The 17,744-nt window shown below is 42.9% G+C and overlaps 1 protein-coding gene across 3 annotated transcripts in view; it reads right to left on the bottom strand.

Annotated features, from left to right (window-relative positions):
* The window catches only part of LOC139227883 (complement decay-accelerating factor-like), a 72,541-nt gene extending 58,135 nt beyond the window's left edge, over nucleotides 1-14,406 (bottom strand). For 2 of the 3 annotated variants that reach the window (XM_070858993.1, XM_070858992.1), the window contains exons 1-3: nucleotides 13,853-14,406; nucleotides 2,793-2,984; nucleotides 646-742 (exon numbers count right to left, since the gene is read on the bottom strand). In XM_070858993.1, the coding sequence (XP_070715094.1) occupies nucleotides 646-742; nucleotides 2,793-2,984; nucleotides 13,853-13,973 (410 nt within the window). In that variant the 5' untranslated portion in view covers nucleotides 13,974-14,406. The remainder of the gene's footprint in view (nucleotides 1-645; nucleotides 743-2,792; nucleotides 2,985-13,852) is intronic. The other variant, XM_070858991.1, reaches the window with a different exon arrangement.
* Between the last annotated feature and the right edge of the window lie 3,338 nt (nucleotides 14,407-17,744).

Below are 17,744 nucleotides of genomic sequence, written 5' to 3' on the forward strand. Positions count from 1 at the left end.
GTGTATGTTTTCGAGCCACAGCTGGTCAAGAGATGGGCTCTTCTCTTGTCTGCCTTATCGTCACCTAACCAGTCTTTGGTTACAAAGCTTTGCTGGAGCCTTTCTATAAAGTCCTCTCAATTGTCTCCCGCATTGTACTTTTCATCTGATCCGTTGTTCGCCATTCTGTGGATTCTGTAAACTGTAACTCGTCGCCACTGTAAAGTCCTATCCCCTCAGTACAGATTCACACGAGGCATGTAGTGAAGTCAAGGTCACTCTGGACCTGCACCTTTATTTCACAGCTCTGGAATGCTGCACTTGCCTGAGACCTGTCCTTATATACCTGTCTCTTGCAAGTGCACCCCTGGTGGTAAGGTATGCTGGTGGTTACAGGTCATATCTTATTACAGTCATGTATAGCATGTTAGGATACAGTTATATATAATAATGTAAGATACATGACAGTCCCACTGCCACAATGAATCACATCAAGTCCTCAGCACAGAAACAGGCCATTCGGCCCATTGGGATGTTTTCTCAGACATTGTTATTTACCCATTATATATAAAGTATTACTGCTGAATGGGGAGAAATCACAGGCTAATAGGCTAATGGTCTCCTTCTGTGCTATAACATTCTCTGATTCTGTGAATGGATGCTTACCCTTTATTGCAGTAGTAAGTTACTTTGTGGCCAATTGAACGACCTGTGACTGTGTAGTAACCATCCAGTATAGCTAATGGATCACCACAAACTTTAGCTGCAAAAAACGCAGGAAAAGAGATCTTTTAAACATGATTTCAATGTTTACACTAATCTCAATGTTCTGAATTACTTTTCTGCCTGTACTCAAACTCATTATACTAAAATGTTCTTACAGAATTTGAAGTATTAATTTATAACATAAAAATAAACTTCTTAAAATAGAACTGGAATTGTGCATTAAATGTCACAACTTAAGTGAATTTTACATACATTTACTGAATTTTAATTTTTGTTGAATTTTGTATATGTCTGAGCTAATCTACACTGTCATTTAAGGAAAAAAAACTTGCATTTATATAGCAGCTTTCATGACCTCAAGATGGGTCAAAACACTTCAAGACTAATGAAGCATTATGAAGTGTACTTGCTGTTCCAATGTAGCGAAACACAGCGGGGGAGTTATCCCCGGTGTCCTGGCCAATATTTATCCCTCAACCAACATCACTAAAAACAGATTATTGGATCATTATCACAATGCTGTTTGTGGGAGCTTGCTGTGCGCAAGTTGGCTGCCGCATTTCCTACATATACAACAGTGACTACACTTCCGAAGTACTTCATCAGCTGTAAAGCGCTTTGGGACATCCGGTGGTCATGAAAAGCACTATAGAAATGCAAGTCTTCGGGCTCAATTTTCCCCAATTCCGTTTTTTGACATACTTGAAGAGTTACACCCATTTTTTGGGGGCCCAACTACGGAAAAAAAAAATCATCCAACTTTCCCCATTTGAATTGTTGATTTTGGTGCCGCCTAGCTTGTCCTTTAGCTTTGTGGGTGGAGCCAAAGATCTGCGGCAAAAAGATCGGGTTGCCAGGGTAACGAGGGACACACTGCGGGCTGAGGCTGGAAAGTGAAACATACAACACATTCTGGCCAGCTCACAGCAACGTGCACAAGCACCTTACACATTGCAGCAGCTTACCAGCATTAAATTATTAAAGAGTTTAAGCCAAAAGACTACCCCCCCCCGCCCCCCCCCCCACCGCGCCGTTCCTAACCCTGGCCGAAAGGCCTCCCTCCCCTCTCCCCTTTCTCCTCTCTACCCCCCTCCCCATCTCTCTCCTCTCTTCCTCCCCCCCCTCCCCCGCCCTCTCCGACTCTCTCTCGCTCTCTGCTGCTACTGTCCAGGCCGTGGGTCTGCATCTGCTACGCTGATTCTCTTACCTGCACCAATTTTGTTTACTGCCCAGAAGGCAGAAAGTTTTTCCAGAGTGGTCACACTCATCGTCCTAAGAAAAATTGGAGTAAATTGGAGCTGGCTAAACTTGTTTAAATGGCCAGAATTGGCATGGGTAGCAGGTTATGCCCCCAATGAGGTAAAAAAATTTGTAGCCTAAAAAAATCCTACCTAAGTGAATTACGCTAGCGCAGAAACTTTGGGGAAACTTGGAGATTTGAATTTAGTTCAAACAAAACGTGCACGCCAAACAAAAGGTGCAAATAATTGGGGAAAATTGAGCCCAAACTTTCTAATTTTCACAAACAACAATGAGATAAATGACCAGCTAATCTGTCATTTTTGGTGATGTTAGTTGAGCAATAAATATTTGCCAGGACACTGGGGGAACTCCCTGCTTCAAATTGTGCCATAATATCTGTTACGTCCACCTAATAGGGCAAATGTCAAGGTTTAACGTCTCATCCAAAATTCGCTTCCTCCAACACTGCAGCACTCCTCCAGTACTACACTGAAGTGTCAGCCTAGATTATGTGCTCAAGTCTCTGAGAGGAGTTTGAATCCTTGACCTTCTGACTCAGAGTTAAGAGTGGTACCACTGAGCCATGGCTGATACCTAAGTCTAAGAAGTTATCTAAAGTAGACATGAATTTATAACAAACTTGTGCACCACAAGTTAATTATTGCATTGAAGTGTAAAGAGAATGGGTTTCTGGCAGTGTTGGTCTTCCACCCATTTTCCATGCTCAGACACCAAAATCCTGCCCCAAAATCTGATAGTAAGGTATGGAAAATCCAGGCTATTGTCTTTACATGCAAACTTAAAAGAGAAGCAGTAGGAAATTATATTGAATTATACATACTTACGTTTACAACTTATCAATAGCTCTGACCAATTTAAATTGGGTTGACACTTGATAAAATCTGGTGTGCTATTATTCCAAATATAACCTGGTATACATTGGTAGTAAACTATGTTGTTCACAAAAAAATTCTGCTGAGTAATAAACTTCATTGTTAGTTCAGCAAACGCCACATTCGGAGGAAGGTTGCACTGATCTGCAAAGAGTATAATTATGTTACAATTAATATTATGTATATCACATGATGAAACATTATTATCTTTTATTGTACAACACATATATGCCAACTTTAAAGAAAAGCCAATGTAACCTGTATATGTAACTACGGCAACATGGACCAATATATGAGTAATATTGAAAACGGATTGAAGAAACTAGCAAAAAAATGAACAAAATACTAATTTTCATGACATCGGCCATGTAAGAATATTTGATATAAACAATTGGACCCCTATTTGTTTTAGTGTGAATTATGTATAGGAACGAATATCATACAACATAATGGCGGAACATATTTAGGAGAAAACTAAACAAAGTATTAACGTGGGCTTACCAACTTTGAAAATCGTATTATTAAAGTAACAATTGTAGCCAATTTATTTTAAACACAGTCATCATACATGTCCTCTTTTCATAAATCATATTGCTCATATTAATATATTGCATTTGGATTCCTAAACTATACCCACAGAAATTCATTTCATTCTCCATGTTAATGTAGATTATTCTCTCCCCCCTTTTAGGTTCCCTGCACAGCACAACTAAGAGTATTCGATGGGTATTTGATCTGCTTCCCGGCTTCCGTCAATGCTAATTCTGAGCCTTTCATGAGAAGGTATATGTCAGTAATATAGAATAACTTCTTTCCCTCACTTATGGCAGGGATGAGATAACACTTGCCTCCTCCCCTGATGGCCTTGTTGAAATTGCGGTAGGTATTTTGTACTGTGAGTGACATGTAAATCTGTATCTACGCACTCCATGACATGGACCAATGGAATACCAACACACTGCAAAATCATACTATCCTGGTACAAATACTTAACAATACGTTTATTTTGGTGAGTTCAGTAGCCACATTTACAGTCTGCTCCTCTGAATTCAAAATTGTTTCGTTCAAATTATCTAATCATTCAGTTTTTAGCACTGAATTCCCACCTTATTTTATTAGACTTTTTCCTGCTCTACATTTTTGTCATACAGCCAAGTCTTGATAATTCAATGTAATTTTTGCAAAAATTACAGTGAATTATCAGGAATTAGCTGCACAACAAACTGCAGAGCAGGAAAATGTCTGGATAGGATAGTGGTAATTTGAGAGAGCAATTGTGATGGTCAGCATAAAAGTACCATTTGACTAGAAAGATGACACATGCCTTATAGTTTGCCTCTAACTAAACAGACCTGCTTTATTCAATTGCATATTGAAATAAACAGAAATTGCAAAGGGGAAACATGTTGGATTTCACTTTTCCACTTCCTCTGACCTTCATTCATTGTAATATTTCAGTCATTACCTTTTGGCAGCTGTGGGAGGGATACCTTTTACAACATGTGAATAACATTTTCAGCAACAGTGAAAACTTTGTTCATCACCAAACTACGTTAATCGTGTCCCTGCCACGTCTAAGACATGTTGTTATCTATACCATACACTATAGCTTTAGACCTTTATAAATATCACAAAATATATCACATTATGATAAAGTTTTAGCAAATCTACAGAAATGTTATCAGCCTCCTTTCTGGTCCTGAATAGTTAGCAAGCCATGTCCAAGCCAAAATAAAATGAACTTTCATTTATATAGCATCTTTTACATCCTTGGAATATTACAAAGTGCCTCACAGCCAATTAATTAATTTTGAAGTGTAGCCACTGTTGTTATGTAGGCAAACGTGGCTTTCTAATTTGTGCACTGCAAAGTCCCCCAAACAGCAAAGAGACAAATTGCTGAACCAGTTAAAATATTTTGGTGGAAGGATAAATGGTGGCCTGGACCCAGAAGAACTCTCACTCTTCTTCAAGTAGTGCCATGGGATATTTTATATCCCTCTGAGCAGTGGGATGTCTCAACAAAGACATTTGTTTGACAATACAGCACTCTTCCATTATCACACCAAAGTGTCTGCCGATATTATGTTCTCAAAATCATGGAGTGGGGCTTGAACCACAAGCACCAGACTTAGCTAACTTGACACTATCACTATCCAACAAGGCAAGAATAATAATCATGGTGACTTTTTTTATATAGCTACATGATGATAATCCCTTAATTAGTATCAACTGAATGGTTTCCTGCTGAATAAAGAGACCAAAAGAGCCAATGTACTTATGGAATAAATGGACACTGAGCCTCACAAGGAGCTATTGGGAAGGATGACCAAAAGCTTGGTCAGAGGTGGGTTTTAAGGAGAGTCTTAAAGGGGGAGAGGCAGAGGCATTTAGATGATTGAAGGCATGGTTGCCAACAATGGGACACAAGAAGGGGGGATGTGCAAGAGTCCAGAGTCAGAGGGATGGAACGTTCAGTTGGTGGGTGTTATATGGCAGTAGGCGGTTACAGAAAAATGGAAGGGCGACATTGTAAAGGGATTTAAAAATGAGAATGAGAATTTTAAAGTGGAGGCATTGGGGGATCAGGAACCAATGTAGGTCAGCAAGGTGATGGGCGAGTGGGATTTGGTGTGGGATAGGATATGAGCAAAAGAGTTTTGAATGAGCTGAAGTTTACAGAGGGTGCCGGATGGGAGTTTAATCAGGAGAGCATTGGAATAGTCAAATCTGCAGCTGAGATAGGCATGGATGAGGGTTTCAGCAATAGATTGACAGGCAGGGATGGAGGCAAGAAATGTTTTTGAGGTAGACGTAGACAGTCTTTGTGTTGGAAAGGATATGGGGTTGGAAGCTCAGCTCAGGGCTGCGCACACTTCGGTTCAACCTGTAAAAATGGCTGGCTGGATTGATAGAATCAGTGGCAAGGATACAGTGTTTGTGATAAGGCCGAAGACAAAGCTTCAGTCTTCCTAATGTTTAGCTAGAGGAAGTTGCAGTTCATACAAGATTGGAAAGCCAACCACAGTCTGACAACACACAGGCACTAGACGGGTTTAGAGAGGTAGTATATATGTGGAAACTGATCCCATGACTTCAGTGAATGTTTCCAAGGAGCAGCAGGTAGATGATGAAACAGATGGGCCAATAATAGATCCTTGGGGGATTCTGGAAATAACGGTGCGGGGGGATAGGGCAAGTATCCAATTCTGGAGATGCTCTGGTTACAATCGGATAGACAAGAGTGGGATCATGTGGGTGCAGTCTCATTCACTGAAGTCATGAGCTGGATAATGGAGGAGTGGCTTAGTCGATCATGTCAAAGGCTACAGAGAGATCAAAGAAGATGAGGAATGATAATGCAGGAAATTATCATAGTCGCAGGGAATGGCATTTGTAGCTTTGGTTAAGGCCGTTTTGGTGCTCTGAAATGGGTAAAAATCTGATTGAAGAGTTTCAAACATGGAGTTGTGTGAAAGATGGGCATGGAGTTGGGAGGTGGCAATGCATTCAAAGACTTTGGAGAGGAAACAAAGGTTGGAGATGGAGCGGTAGAGGGTCGAGCGACTGTTTTTGCGGAGAGGGTTGATGATAGGGTTTTGAAAAGGAGGGGTACAGTAGCTAAGGAGAGGGAACCATTCATAACCTTGCAGCAAGCATGGAAGCCAGGAAGGGAAATTGGATAGTCAGCAGTTTAGTGGGAATAGGCTGAAGGGAGCAGGAAGTGGATCGAATAGACAAGATGAGTTGTGAGAGAGTAGTACAGGACAGACGAGAGAAACTAGAGAAAAGCATGATAGGTGGGAGGATGGGGGAGTTTTGGCTTAGTGGGCAAGGGGTTTAGGGGAAACAGTTCTCTTTCCTCTCCAAGTTGATCCCGGAATAGCGAGTGGTTTTGGCAGAGGACAATGAGGCTCAATAGCACTTGATGTGATCTAGCCAGATCTAGTGATGGACGGTTAAACTGGTTGTGTACCAGATATGCTCAACTAGCTAGATGTGCCCCTTGTGGGGAATGAAGATCAGGGCCATACTAGGGGGAGTAACCACAATGGAAGAGAGTAAAGATTTTAGTGGGGACAAGGGCATCAAATGCAGAGGTGATGCAATGGTTGAGCAAGTGGCCAGCTGCAAATGTATCGTGAATGGAAGGTTAAAGGTTAGGCAGTTGGCAGCTTGAAAGTGCAATTATAAGTGACTTAAGGGAGAGTTTTTGCCAGGGAATGATGCAGAAGGAACTGGGGGTGATAGGGGGTTGGGGAATATTGGTAGTAAGGAGTACAAGGACATTTTCAAACAAGGCCTTGTCTGTGATTGGGACAATGGGAGTAGAGAGGCCATGGGAGATAGCAAGGTTTATCGGGTAGCTGTGAATATGGTTGGGAGAGTTTTATGGAAGGAGAGGTTTAGGCAGAACAGGAGGGTAGTGAGTTCAGAGGACCAAGGACAAGGGGAGCATAAATGGAGATTGGAATCACTAGGGTTGAAGAGCCATCAGTGCAAAATCTGAGGGAAGAAACTCGAGGTGAGACTTTGTGGGGTAAAAAACATGGATTTTAAAGGAGAGGCAAGAGGAATGGAACAAGGTGAGTTGCTCGAAGGAAGCAAAGGTAGCAGAGAAGTAGGGCAAAAGACCAAGATGTGATTTGGTGATATGGGTTGCATGCTGGTGGAAAGTAAAGCCAGTCAGGAAGACAGTAAGGGGCAAGGTGTTGATAGCCGTGAGCTATGTTTCAGTCCAAACTGGGATGTCCATGCAACTAGCCATAATACGGTTGTGGATGGCATGAGCTATGTCTGTGGATATTCTGGAAGGAAATGCAGAGAGGGGCAGTGATTGTTGATCTGCTGGCAGTCCAAGGGGGCACTGAGGAACCGGGAGCCAATGTCGGTTGGTAAAGACCCCTGAAGTGAAATTAGAACTTGATGCAAGATACAAAATGGGCTGTTCAGTTTTGGATCGGCTGTGAAGTTTATGGAAGTGGAAGAAGGACATTTTGGACTAATTGTGCCTGGAGGTGACAAAGGAATAGATGATGGTTTCAGAGATGGATGGGCTTAGATAGGAGTGGAAGCAGGTACTATTACAGAGGTGGACATATGCAGTCTACAGACTACAACTATAAAAGGAAGATTTTTTACATTTTTCTTTTCTATTAATGAGATGGGAATAATTTATTTAGAGATTATCATGTAGGATGAAAGCATAAGCTCATTTCTAAAACACTGAGAGGTCAAATTACTTTTTAATTCCAATCATTCTTCTATATTCATTAAAAAGTAGGAAATATTTCAAATTTGAACTGGTCGTTTTGTTTACAGCTACCGTACTAAATGTTATTAATGTAGCTCAACAAATACAATTTCTTTTATTGATGTCTATTAAACAAACATGAGCAAGAAATTGTGAGTTCTTAGTCCTTGCAGACCTCACATAAAAAGAAAATAAATGGAAGAATTTACTGTAAATTGCTTAGTACAATTTGATTTTTGTTATATTTCATCTCTTCTTTGAAATACAATCCATGTAGATCAGTCAATTAGTCGAATAACTAGGCTTGATGTCAATGCCGTAGGACCTCACTATCATGCTCTCCATTTTGCCAGATCCCATAGATGTCTGGATCTTGATGTTGTTCCAATCAGGTCTTCTTGCACGTTGTCACACCTTCCCAGCTTTGGCCTTCCATCACTTTCCAATGGCATTAATCTTAAAGCCGTACACCACACAAGCCCAGCCTATTTCAGCCTCTTTACTGTGGCATGCTCTGTTACCCCATGCTGGACATTCTTTCTCATTACCTGAGTCTTGGTCACTCGACTCTCGCAACTCAGCATCCTTCTTTCACAACACATTTCAAAAACATCTGCTGGCTATTTTTGCATGTACATCAGTCACACTGTATATAGCCTGTCCTTAAGTTCATTGAGTGTATGATGTAATTAAAGACCTGTTACATTGGTGAAATGCATAGAGGTTTACACAGATATTAAAAGCAACACTGCTTTGGAGCGCCGCAAAGAATTTGTGTAGTCTGCAGTGCAATCACATGGCAGTGACGTACATACCAAAATGAAAATAGGAATGAAATCTAGATCACATTTGAGGTGGAATCATAATAGTGTGGTCTCCTTGGAGTCCCCAATAATTATGTCAGCAGATGTAAATAAAGCTGTGTCTTAATTACAATAACTAGCTATATAATATTAAAGACAAAATATTTATTTACATTTCAACTGCAAGTTAAATTATTAATTATTAATTCATTTAAGATATTAATTCAAATTATTTAGCTGGCAATATTAACCCAATAGTAATCTTTGAAAGTGGCAGGATAGGTTAACAAAGCAGTTAGTAAAGCATGTGGGATCCTGGGCTTTATAAATAGAGGCATAGAGTACAAAAGCCAGGAAGTTATCCGAAACCTATATAAAACACTAGCTTAGCCCCAGCTGGAGTATTGTGTCCAATTCTGGCACCACACTTTAGGAAGGACGTGAAGGCTTTGGAGAGGGTACAGAAAAGATTTACTGGAATGTTTCCAGGGATGAAGGATTACAGTTACATGAATAGACTGGTGAAGCTGGGGTTGTTTTCCTTGGAGCAGAGAAGGCTAAAAGGAGATTTGACAGAGCTGTTTAAAATCATGAAGGGTTTGGATAGAGAAAAACTGTTTCTAAAGGCTGAAAGGTCAATAACCAGAGAGCACAGATTTAAGGTGATTGGCAAAAGAACCAAAGGCGACATTGGGAAAAACGTTTTTATGCAACAAATGGTTAGATTTGGGAAGGCACTGCCTGATAGGGTGCTGGAAACAGATTCAATAGTAGGCTTCAAAAGTGAACTGCGCGTGCTGCTGCAGGAGGGCAACGGCTGCGAATCCAGGTCGCTGATTGCAGTGCGGGCAGGCACAGCAGGAGGGGCGAAGGAGCGGCAAGGGTTTGTAGAGGGAAGTGACCGGGGCTCAGGAGAGGTGTGAGTTTGGGGCCCAGAAGAAGCGAGGGCCCAGGGGCAGCACGGGCCAGCCCACACCGCGATATGTGTGCGCGCTAGATCCGTGCAGCAGAGCTGGTCTACAGTCGTCTTGGGTAATCCTTGCCATTGGACCAAGACCTAGCTCTGTCAAGCCCATGTGCTGGCTGGTGTGCAACGGTCACCACACATTAAAAAAATCAACACGCAGGCATCTTCCACCCTTCAACATATAGTTCGGGATCTGGAATATTAGGTCCTTCATTGAAACACCTGTGAACTCATCCCTTTTTGGCGTGGAAGCAAGTCATCCTCGCTTCAAGGGATTGGCTATGATGATGGGATAAATGCTTGATGGAGAAAAAATTGCAGGGATATGAGGAAAGAGCAGGGGAGTGGGACTAACTGGAATGCTCTTTGAAAGGTCCAGCGCAGTCTCCCCTTCTGAGCTGTACTATTCTACGATTCTATGAAGTGGGGGCAAAATATAATGGGGGCAATTTTAACCTAACTCGCCTGTCGAGAGTGAAGCAACTTTGGTTTTACGCCCCAACCGACTTTACTCTCCATTGGAGCCAATTCTACCCACCCGATCCTGTAGATTCCCACCTGGCAAGTTAGATTAAAATTAATACAAAAGCAAAATACTGCAGATGCTGGAATCTGGAATAAAAATGGAAAATGCTGGAAATCTCAGCAGTTCAGGCGGTATCTGTGGAGAGGAAGCAGAGTTAACGTTTCGGGTCGATGATCCTTCGTCAGAACTAAGATTAAAATTAACCCCCCTTTTTGTGGGAAGAGATGAGGCAAATGGAGAGAGGGCAAGGGGAGAGCTATTCACGAAGACTGCATTCTGAAGCCGAATAAGCTGTTTTCTTGCCATTTGATTAACAGCTTCACGAGATTAAGCATTGTTAATGCCTAGAATGACTTCCTGTATTTGTACCTGTTGGTGAGAATTTGAAATCGAAACTGACATCCAATGTTCTGAGTGTTGTTCTCAAACTACGGAACACAGTATGTAAATTTTTAAACATTCTGGTGGTTTAGCTCCTAGCATGTCATATTTTAACCTGATATTTTAGATTAGGTAATTATTCACTAGTTGGAATGCTCATTCTCTGTGTAGTTTTTGTTTCCTTTAAGATGCTCCATAAAACCTACCTCTTTGACCAAGCATTTGATCACCTGCCCCAATTTCTCCTTATGTGGCTTGGTGTCAAATGTTGTTTTATAATACTCCTGTGAAGTGCCTTGGGATGTTTTACAATGTTCATCATCATCATCATAGGCAGTCCCTCGGAATTGAGGAAGACTTGCTTCCACTCTTAAAATGAGTCCTTAGGTGGCTGAACGGTCCAATACGAGAACCACATCCCTGTCACAGGTGGGACAGATGGTCATTGAGGGAAAGGGAGGGTGGGACAGGTTTGCCACATGCTCTTTCCACTGCCTGCGCTTGATTTCTGCACGCTCTCGGCGATGAGACTCGAGGTGCTCAGCGCCCTCCCGGATGCACTTCCTCCACTTAGGGAGGTCTTTGGGCAGGGACTCCCAGGTGTCAGTGGCGATGTTGCACTTTATCAGGGAGGCTTTGAGCATGTCCTTGTAACGTTTCCTCTGCCCAGCTTTGGCTCGTTTGCTGTGAAGGAGTTCCGAGTAGAGCGCTTGCTTTGGGAGTCTCGTGTCTGGCGTGCGAACTATGTGGAGCTGATCAAGTGTGGTCAGTGCTTCAATGCTGGGGATATTGGCCTGGTAGAGGACGCTAATGTTGGTGCGTCTATCCTCCCAGGGAATTTGTAAGATCTTGTGGAGACATTGTTGGTGGTATTTCTCCAGTGACGTGAGGTGTCTACTGTACATGGTCCATGTCTCTGAGCATTATGACCTTGAATTTCCTCCATATTTGCACGCAGAGACAGACATAACTGGACCTATAAAATTGCGGAATTCTGGGCGTATGAGTTATGCGCCTAAGTACAATACACCCAAACTGCCTCACTTTTTTACAATCGTTTATTGATCCCTCCACCCGACACATCTCCCATAAAAGCAACCCCGGCCTCAAGTTACAGAGACTCATTTACGAGTTTCCTGCCTTTGCGCTTGCTCCAAGGCTCTCTTCAAATTATGACCAGATTTTCAGGCACAGCAGAAACCAAAATCCTAGTTCTGGTGTTTTATTGCAATTTCTGAGTGTTGTTTTTAAATTTATCCTTGGAGAGCTGCACTATATTTTCACTTTGAATGCATTTTCATGGCATAAGGCACCTTAAAAAGCATCTCCAATTGCAGGTGATTGAACATGTTGTGCGTAATGAGCATGAACGATAGTTGAAGGAGGTGAAACTTTGACCCATAATTTTCCGTCGGTTGCTGGTCCCGAAGAAAGCTGCCCGCAGAAATCTCGCGATCTCCGTGACGAGAAATTTACCGTTTCAGTTGCTCTGTAACGGGAATTCCGATGGCAATGCTGCAGTGACGTCAACAAGCAGCCAATCACATTGCAGAATTCTTACAGGCAGGAAATGTTTTTATCCGGAATTTAAAAAATGCTGCAGCGGGCAAAATAAAGTTAAGGACTTTCACACGATGATATGGTAGGAGCTGAAATATGAACAAACTAAAATAAAAAACATGTTTTTCTTTAGAGTAAGGTGCGGCCACAGCGCAGCCAGTGTCAGAGCAGTGAATGACAGACCGCAACTTCAGGATTTCTGCATTAAGATGCACAGGCACTACATCCTGAGGTTGCAGTCAGTTTCAAAGGGATAATGACAGCGAGCACTGGTAGTTTGCCATCATTACCCACCGCAAAATCCGGGCCTTTAACTTTCATACTTAAAGAAGGAATATTTGGTGTGAGTTCAGCATTTCCCTATTGTTTATGCTGATTCCTATCCATTTTACATTCAGCAACAACAAATTATATTTATATAGTGCCTTTAACGTAGTTAAACGTCCCAAGGCATTTCCCAGGAGTATTATAAGATTAAAGGTTTGACACCAAGCCAAATAAGGAGAAAGTAGTACAAGTGACCATAAAATAGATCATAGAATGGTTACAACACAGAAGAAGACCATTCGGGCCATTGAGCCCGTGCCAGCTCTCAGTAGTTCCATGTCCCCGCCCCTTTCCCGTAGCCCTGCAAAATGTTTTCCTTCAACTACTTATCCAACTCCCTTTTGAAAGGTAAGATTGAATGTGCCTCCACCACTCTTTCAGGCAGTGCATTCCAGATCTTAACCATTTGCTGCGTAAAAAAGTTTTTTCTTACGTCGCCTTTGGTCCAAAAGCTTGGTCAAAGAGGTAGGTTTTAAGGAGCATCTTAAGGAGAAAAGAGAGGCAGAGAGGGAGTTCCAGAGCTTAGGGCCTGGGCAACAGCTGGGTTGAGCGATTATAATCAGGGATGCACAAGAGAAGAATGAGAGGAGCGCAGACATCTCGGTGAGGTTGTGGGATTGGAGGAGATTACAGATAGGGAGGGATTTGAAAACAAGGATGAGAATTTTGAAATTGAGGCATTGCTTAACCAGAAGCCAATGTAGGTCAGTGAGCACAGGGGTGATGGGTGAACTGGATTTGATGCGAGTAAGGACACGAGCAGCCGCGTTTTGGATGACCTCAAGTTTATGTAGGGTAGAATGTGGGAGGCTAGCCAGGAGTGCGTTGGAATAGTCAAGTCTAGAGTTAACAAAGGCATGGATGAGGGTTTTAACAGTGGATGAGCTGAGTCAAGGGCAGAGACAGGCGATGTTATGGAGGTGGAAATATGTGATCAGAAGCTCATTTCAGGGATATTCTGATGAGATTGGCAGGGAACTCGAGCTTAACTTGACATTGTCAGAATGTGCACAGGTTCGAGAGGACGTAATTTTGGGTGTAACTTGGGGTTACGCCCAGGGAGGAAACTCCATGACAGGGATATTGGAGAAAATTTAAGTGGTGGCAAAGGTATTCCAAACGTTTTAACTTATTAAAATGCAATTATAAAACGTACACAGTAATATTGAGAGCTGGCTAAATTGTGCCCCTTACCTGGAGTTTGACTGACGCTCGCGGTGACGAACACAGCAACGATTAGGGGAATTTTCGGCCACATTTTCGCTGGTGAAGCTGGAGGGTTGGAGCGATACAATCCCGTCCCCGTCTCTCCCATTTATATGTTGCTTAGAAACTTCTGCCTACAATAAACCGCAGGCACATCATAACTCACTGCCCCTCCTCTTGCTGGCGATAATACGAGTGTCAAAAGTTCACCCCTATTTGACGCTTTAATTCCATTCTGGAGTTTAGGGTGGTGCTTTTTTGTGGGCTGCTCGTATCTGGATCTGTTTTCCAGTGCTCCTTTCCGTCAGCTGCCGGCAAGCTCGGCAGGATATTAGCTATGTTTTTTTTTCTGTAAACTCATCTGGTTCCCTCCCCATAGACGCTGCCAAAGATTAAAAAAAACAAATGTCTGTTTATCGTAACGAGCTCACTGACTTCTGGAAGTGGAGATAAATTCACACTTAGGAAATGATCTGTAGAGGATGAGCAGACTGCTGGACTCGCGCCTTCTGGTGCTCCTGTCAGGCGTTTTGAATTTCTGCACTCCGGCAAAATCGCAACTCTTTTTTTTGCGCCCAGTGCAGCAGCCTGTTCTTGTACATAAATAGTATTGGTCCAAGACTATTCCAGATTGACCGTGCAGTTAACTCGTGGGGCAGTGGAAGAGACGAATGCCAGAGTCATCATGTCATGCGATTGCACTTCTGCAACAAACCAGTCAGAACCACCTTTCAGAGATAGTCACGCTTTTTCTTTGTGTTATTCTTCTACCCCTTAGCTTAATTTAATAAATACCCCTTGTACCACTTTCTACTGACTGACAGTCACACCGGGGTCCAGGCAGCTGGTGGTTGAGGGGGTCGTTCAGCCCGACTGCCTACCTCTCTTCCGCAGTTACATTCGAGCCAGGGTGTCCCTGGAGATGGAGCACGCAGTGTTCACTGGTACGCTCGCGGCCTTCTACGAGAGGTGGGCGCCGGAGGGACTGGATTGCATCATCAACCCCGGCAACCAAATTAGAATTTGATTTTATGTCTAAAGTTTAATTTGCCGGTTTTAGTGCCCCCCCCCCACCCCCCTCCCTTTAGCCAGGGGGCACGTATAATTTCAGTTTTTAGTGCCCAAAACCCCCCTCCCCTGCAAAAAAGGGGCACTGGTAAACATTTATTTTGGAGTGTGCCCCCCACCCCCCTCCCACCCTTGCAGAGGGCATTTGTTTAAAGTGCACAATTAAAATAGTTGACAGCCACATCAGGTCTTTTCAATACAACAGAGTGATTAAGAAGTCATTTAGCTGTGTTAGTCTGCCCACACAATGCTCTGGAACCTCCCTCCCCCTTCAATATGGTGCAAAAAGCCTATATAATGTGCCACTAAAATAAAGATGGAAAATATTGGAAATTCACAGCTGGAGATTCATTATTATGTGTCAGCCATGGCTCAATTGGTAGCATCCTGAGTGAGAAGGTTGTGGGAGTATAAAAATCTAGGCTGTCACTCCAGTGCAGTACTGAGGGAGTGCTGCCCTTTGGGAGATGCCATCTTTTGGACGAGACGTTAAACCGAGGCCCCATCTGCTTGCTCAGGTAGATGTAAAAGATCCCATGGCACTATTTTGAAGAAGAGCAGGGAAGTTCACCCCGGTATCCTGGCCAATATTTATCCCTGATCAATCGTCATCACTAAACTAGATTATCTGGTCATTATCACATTACTGTTTATGGGAGCTTGCTATGTGCAATTGGCTGCCGCTTTTCCCATATTACAACAGTGACTACACCATAAAAAAAAGTGCTGCATTAGCTGTAAAGTGCTTTGGGATGTCCGGTGGTCGTGAAAGGTGCTATATAAATGCAAGTCTTTTATTGCTATTCGGTCTGTATTTGCAGCTTTGTTTTCGTATCAGACTTCTGGCATTTATAACTTGTTCTTTTTATGTCTACTGTGATATGCTACGTGATAGTCAGAGTAGGAATCGCAGGATAGCGCAGATGAATACATGGCTTGAGCAGTGGTGCAGCAGGGAGGGATTCAAATTCCTGGGGCATTGGAACCGGTTCTGGGGGAGGTGGGACCAGTACAAACCGGACGGTCTGCACCTTGGCAGGACCGGAACCAATGTCCTAGGGGGAGTGTTTGCTAGTGCTGTTGGGGAGGAGTTAAACTAATATTGCAGGGGGATGGGAACCTATGCAGGGAGACAGAGGGAGACAAAAATGATGCAAAAGCAAAAGACAGAAAGGAGATGAGGAAAAGTGGAGGGCAGAGAAACCCAAGGCAAAGAACAAAAAGGGCCACTGTACAGCAAAATTCTAAAAGGACAAAGGGTGTTAAAAAAACAAGCCTGAAGGCTTTGTGTCTTAATGCAAGGAGTATCCGCAATAAGGTGGATGAATTAACTGTGCAAATAGATGTTAACAAATATGATGTGATTGGGATTACGGAGACGTGGCTCCAGGATGATCAGGGCTGGGAACTCAACATCCAGGGGTATTCAACATTCAGGGAGGATAGAATAAAAGGAAAAGGAGGTGGGTTAGCATTGCTGGTTAAAGAGGAGATTAATGCAATAGTTAGGAAAGACATTAGCTTGGATGATGTGGAATCTATATGGGTAGAGCTGCAGAACACCAAAGGGCAAAAAACGTTAGTGGGAGTTGTGTACAGACCTCCAAACAGTAGTAGTGATGTTGGGGAGGGCATCAAGCAGGAAATTAGGGGTGCATGCAATAAAGGTGCAGCAGTTATAATGGGTGACTTTATTATGCACATAGATTGGGCTAGCCAAACTGGAAGCAATACGGTGGAGGAGGATTTCCTGGAGTGCATAAGGGATGGTTTTCTAGACCAATATGTCGAGGAACCAACTAGGGGGGAGGCCATCTTAGACTGGGTGTTGTGTAATGAGAGAGGACTAATTAGCAATCTCATTGTGCGAGGCCCCTTGGGGAAGAGTGACCATAATATGGTGGAATTCTGCATTAGGATGGAGAATGAAACAGTTAATTCAGAGACCATGGTCCAGAACTTAAAGAAGGGTAACTTTGAAGGTATGAGGCGTGAATTGGCTAGGATAGATTGGCGAATGATAATTAAGGGGTTGACTGTGGATGGGCAATGGCAGACATTTAGAGACCGCATGGATGAAATACAACAATTGTACATTCCTGTCTGGCGTAAAAATAAAAAAGGGAAGGTGGCTCAACCGTGGCTATCAAGGGAAATCAGGGATAGTATTAAAGCCAAGGAAGTGGCATACAAATTGGCCAGAAATAGCAGCGAACCCGGGGACTGGGAGAAATTTAGAACTCAGCAGAGGAGGACAAAGGGTTTGATTAGGGCAGGGAAAATGGAGTACGAGAAGAAGCTTGCAGGGAACATTAAGACGGATTGCAAAAGTTTCTATAGATATGTAAAGAGAAAAAGGTTAGTAAAGACAAACGTAGGTCCCCTGCAGTCAGAATCAGGGGAAGTCATAACGGGGAACAACGAAATGGCGGACCAATTGAACAAGTACTTTGGTTCGGTATTCACTGAGGAGGACACAAACAACCTTCCGGATATAAAAGGGGTCGGAGGGTCTAGTAAGGAGGAGGAACTGAGGGAAATCCTTATTAGTCGGGAAATTGTGTTGGGGAAATTGATGGGATTGAAGGCCGATAAATCCCCAGGGCCTGATGGACTGCATCCCAGAGTACTTAAGGAGGTGGCCTTGGAAATAGTGGATGCATTGACAGTCATTTTCCAACATTCCATTGACTCTGGATCAGTTCCTATGGAGTGGAGGGTAGCCAATGTAACCCCACTTTTTAAAAAAGGAGGGAGAGAGATAACAGGGAATTATAGACCGGTCAGCCTGACATCGGTACTGGATAAAATG

The sequence above is a fragment of the Pristiophorus japonicus genome, chromosome 17 (genome assembly GCF_044704955.1).
Source record: "Pristiophorus japonicus isolate sPriJap1 chromosome 17, sPriJap1.hap1, whole genome shotgun sequence".
NCBI lineage: Eukaryota > Metazoa > Chordata > Chondrichthyes > Pristiophoridae > Pristiophorus > Pristiophorus japonicus.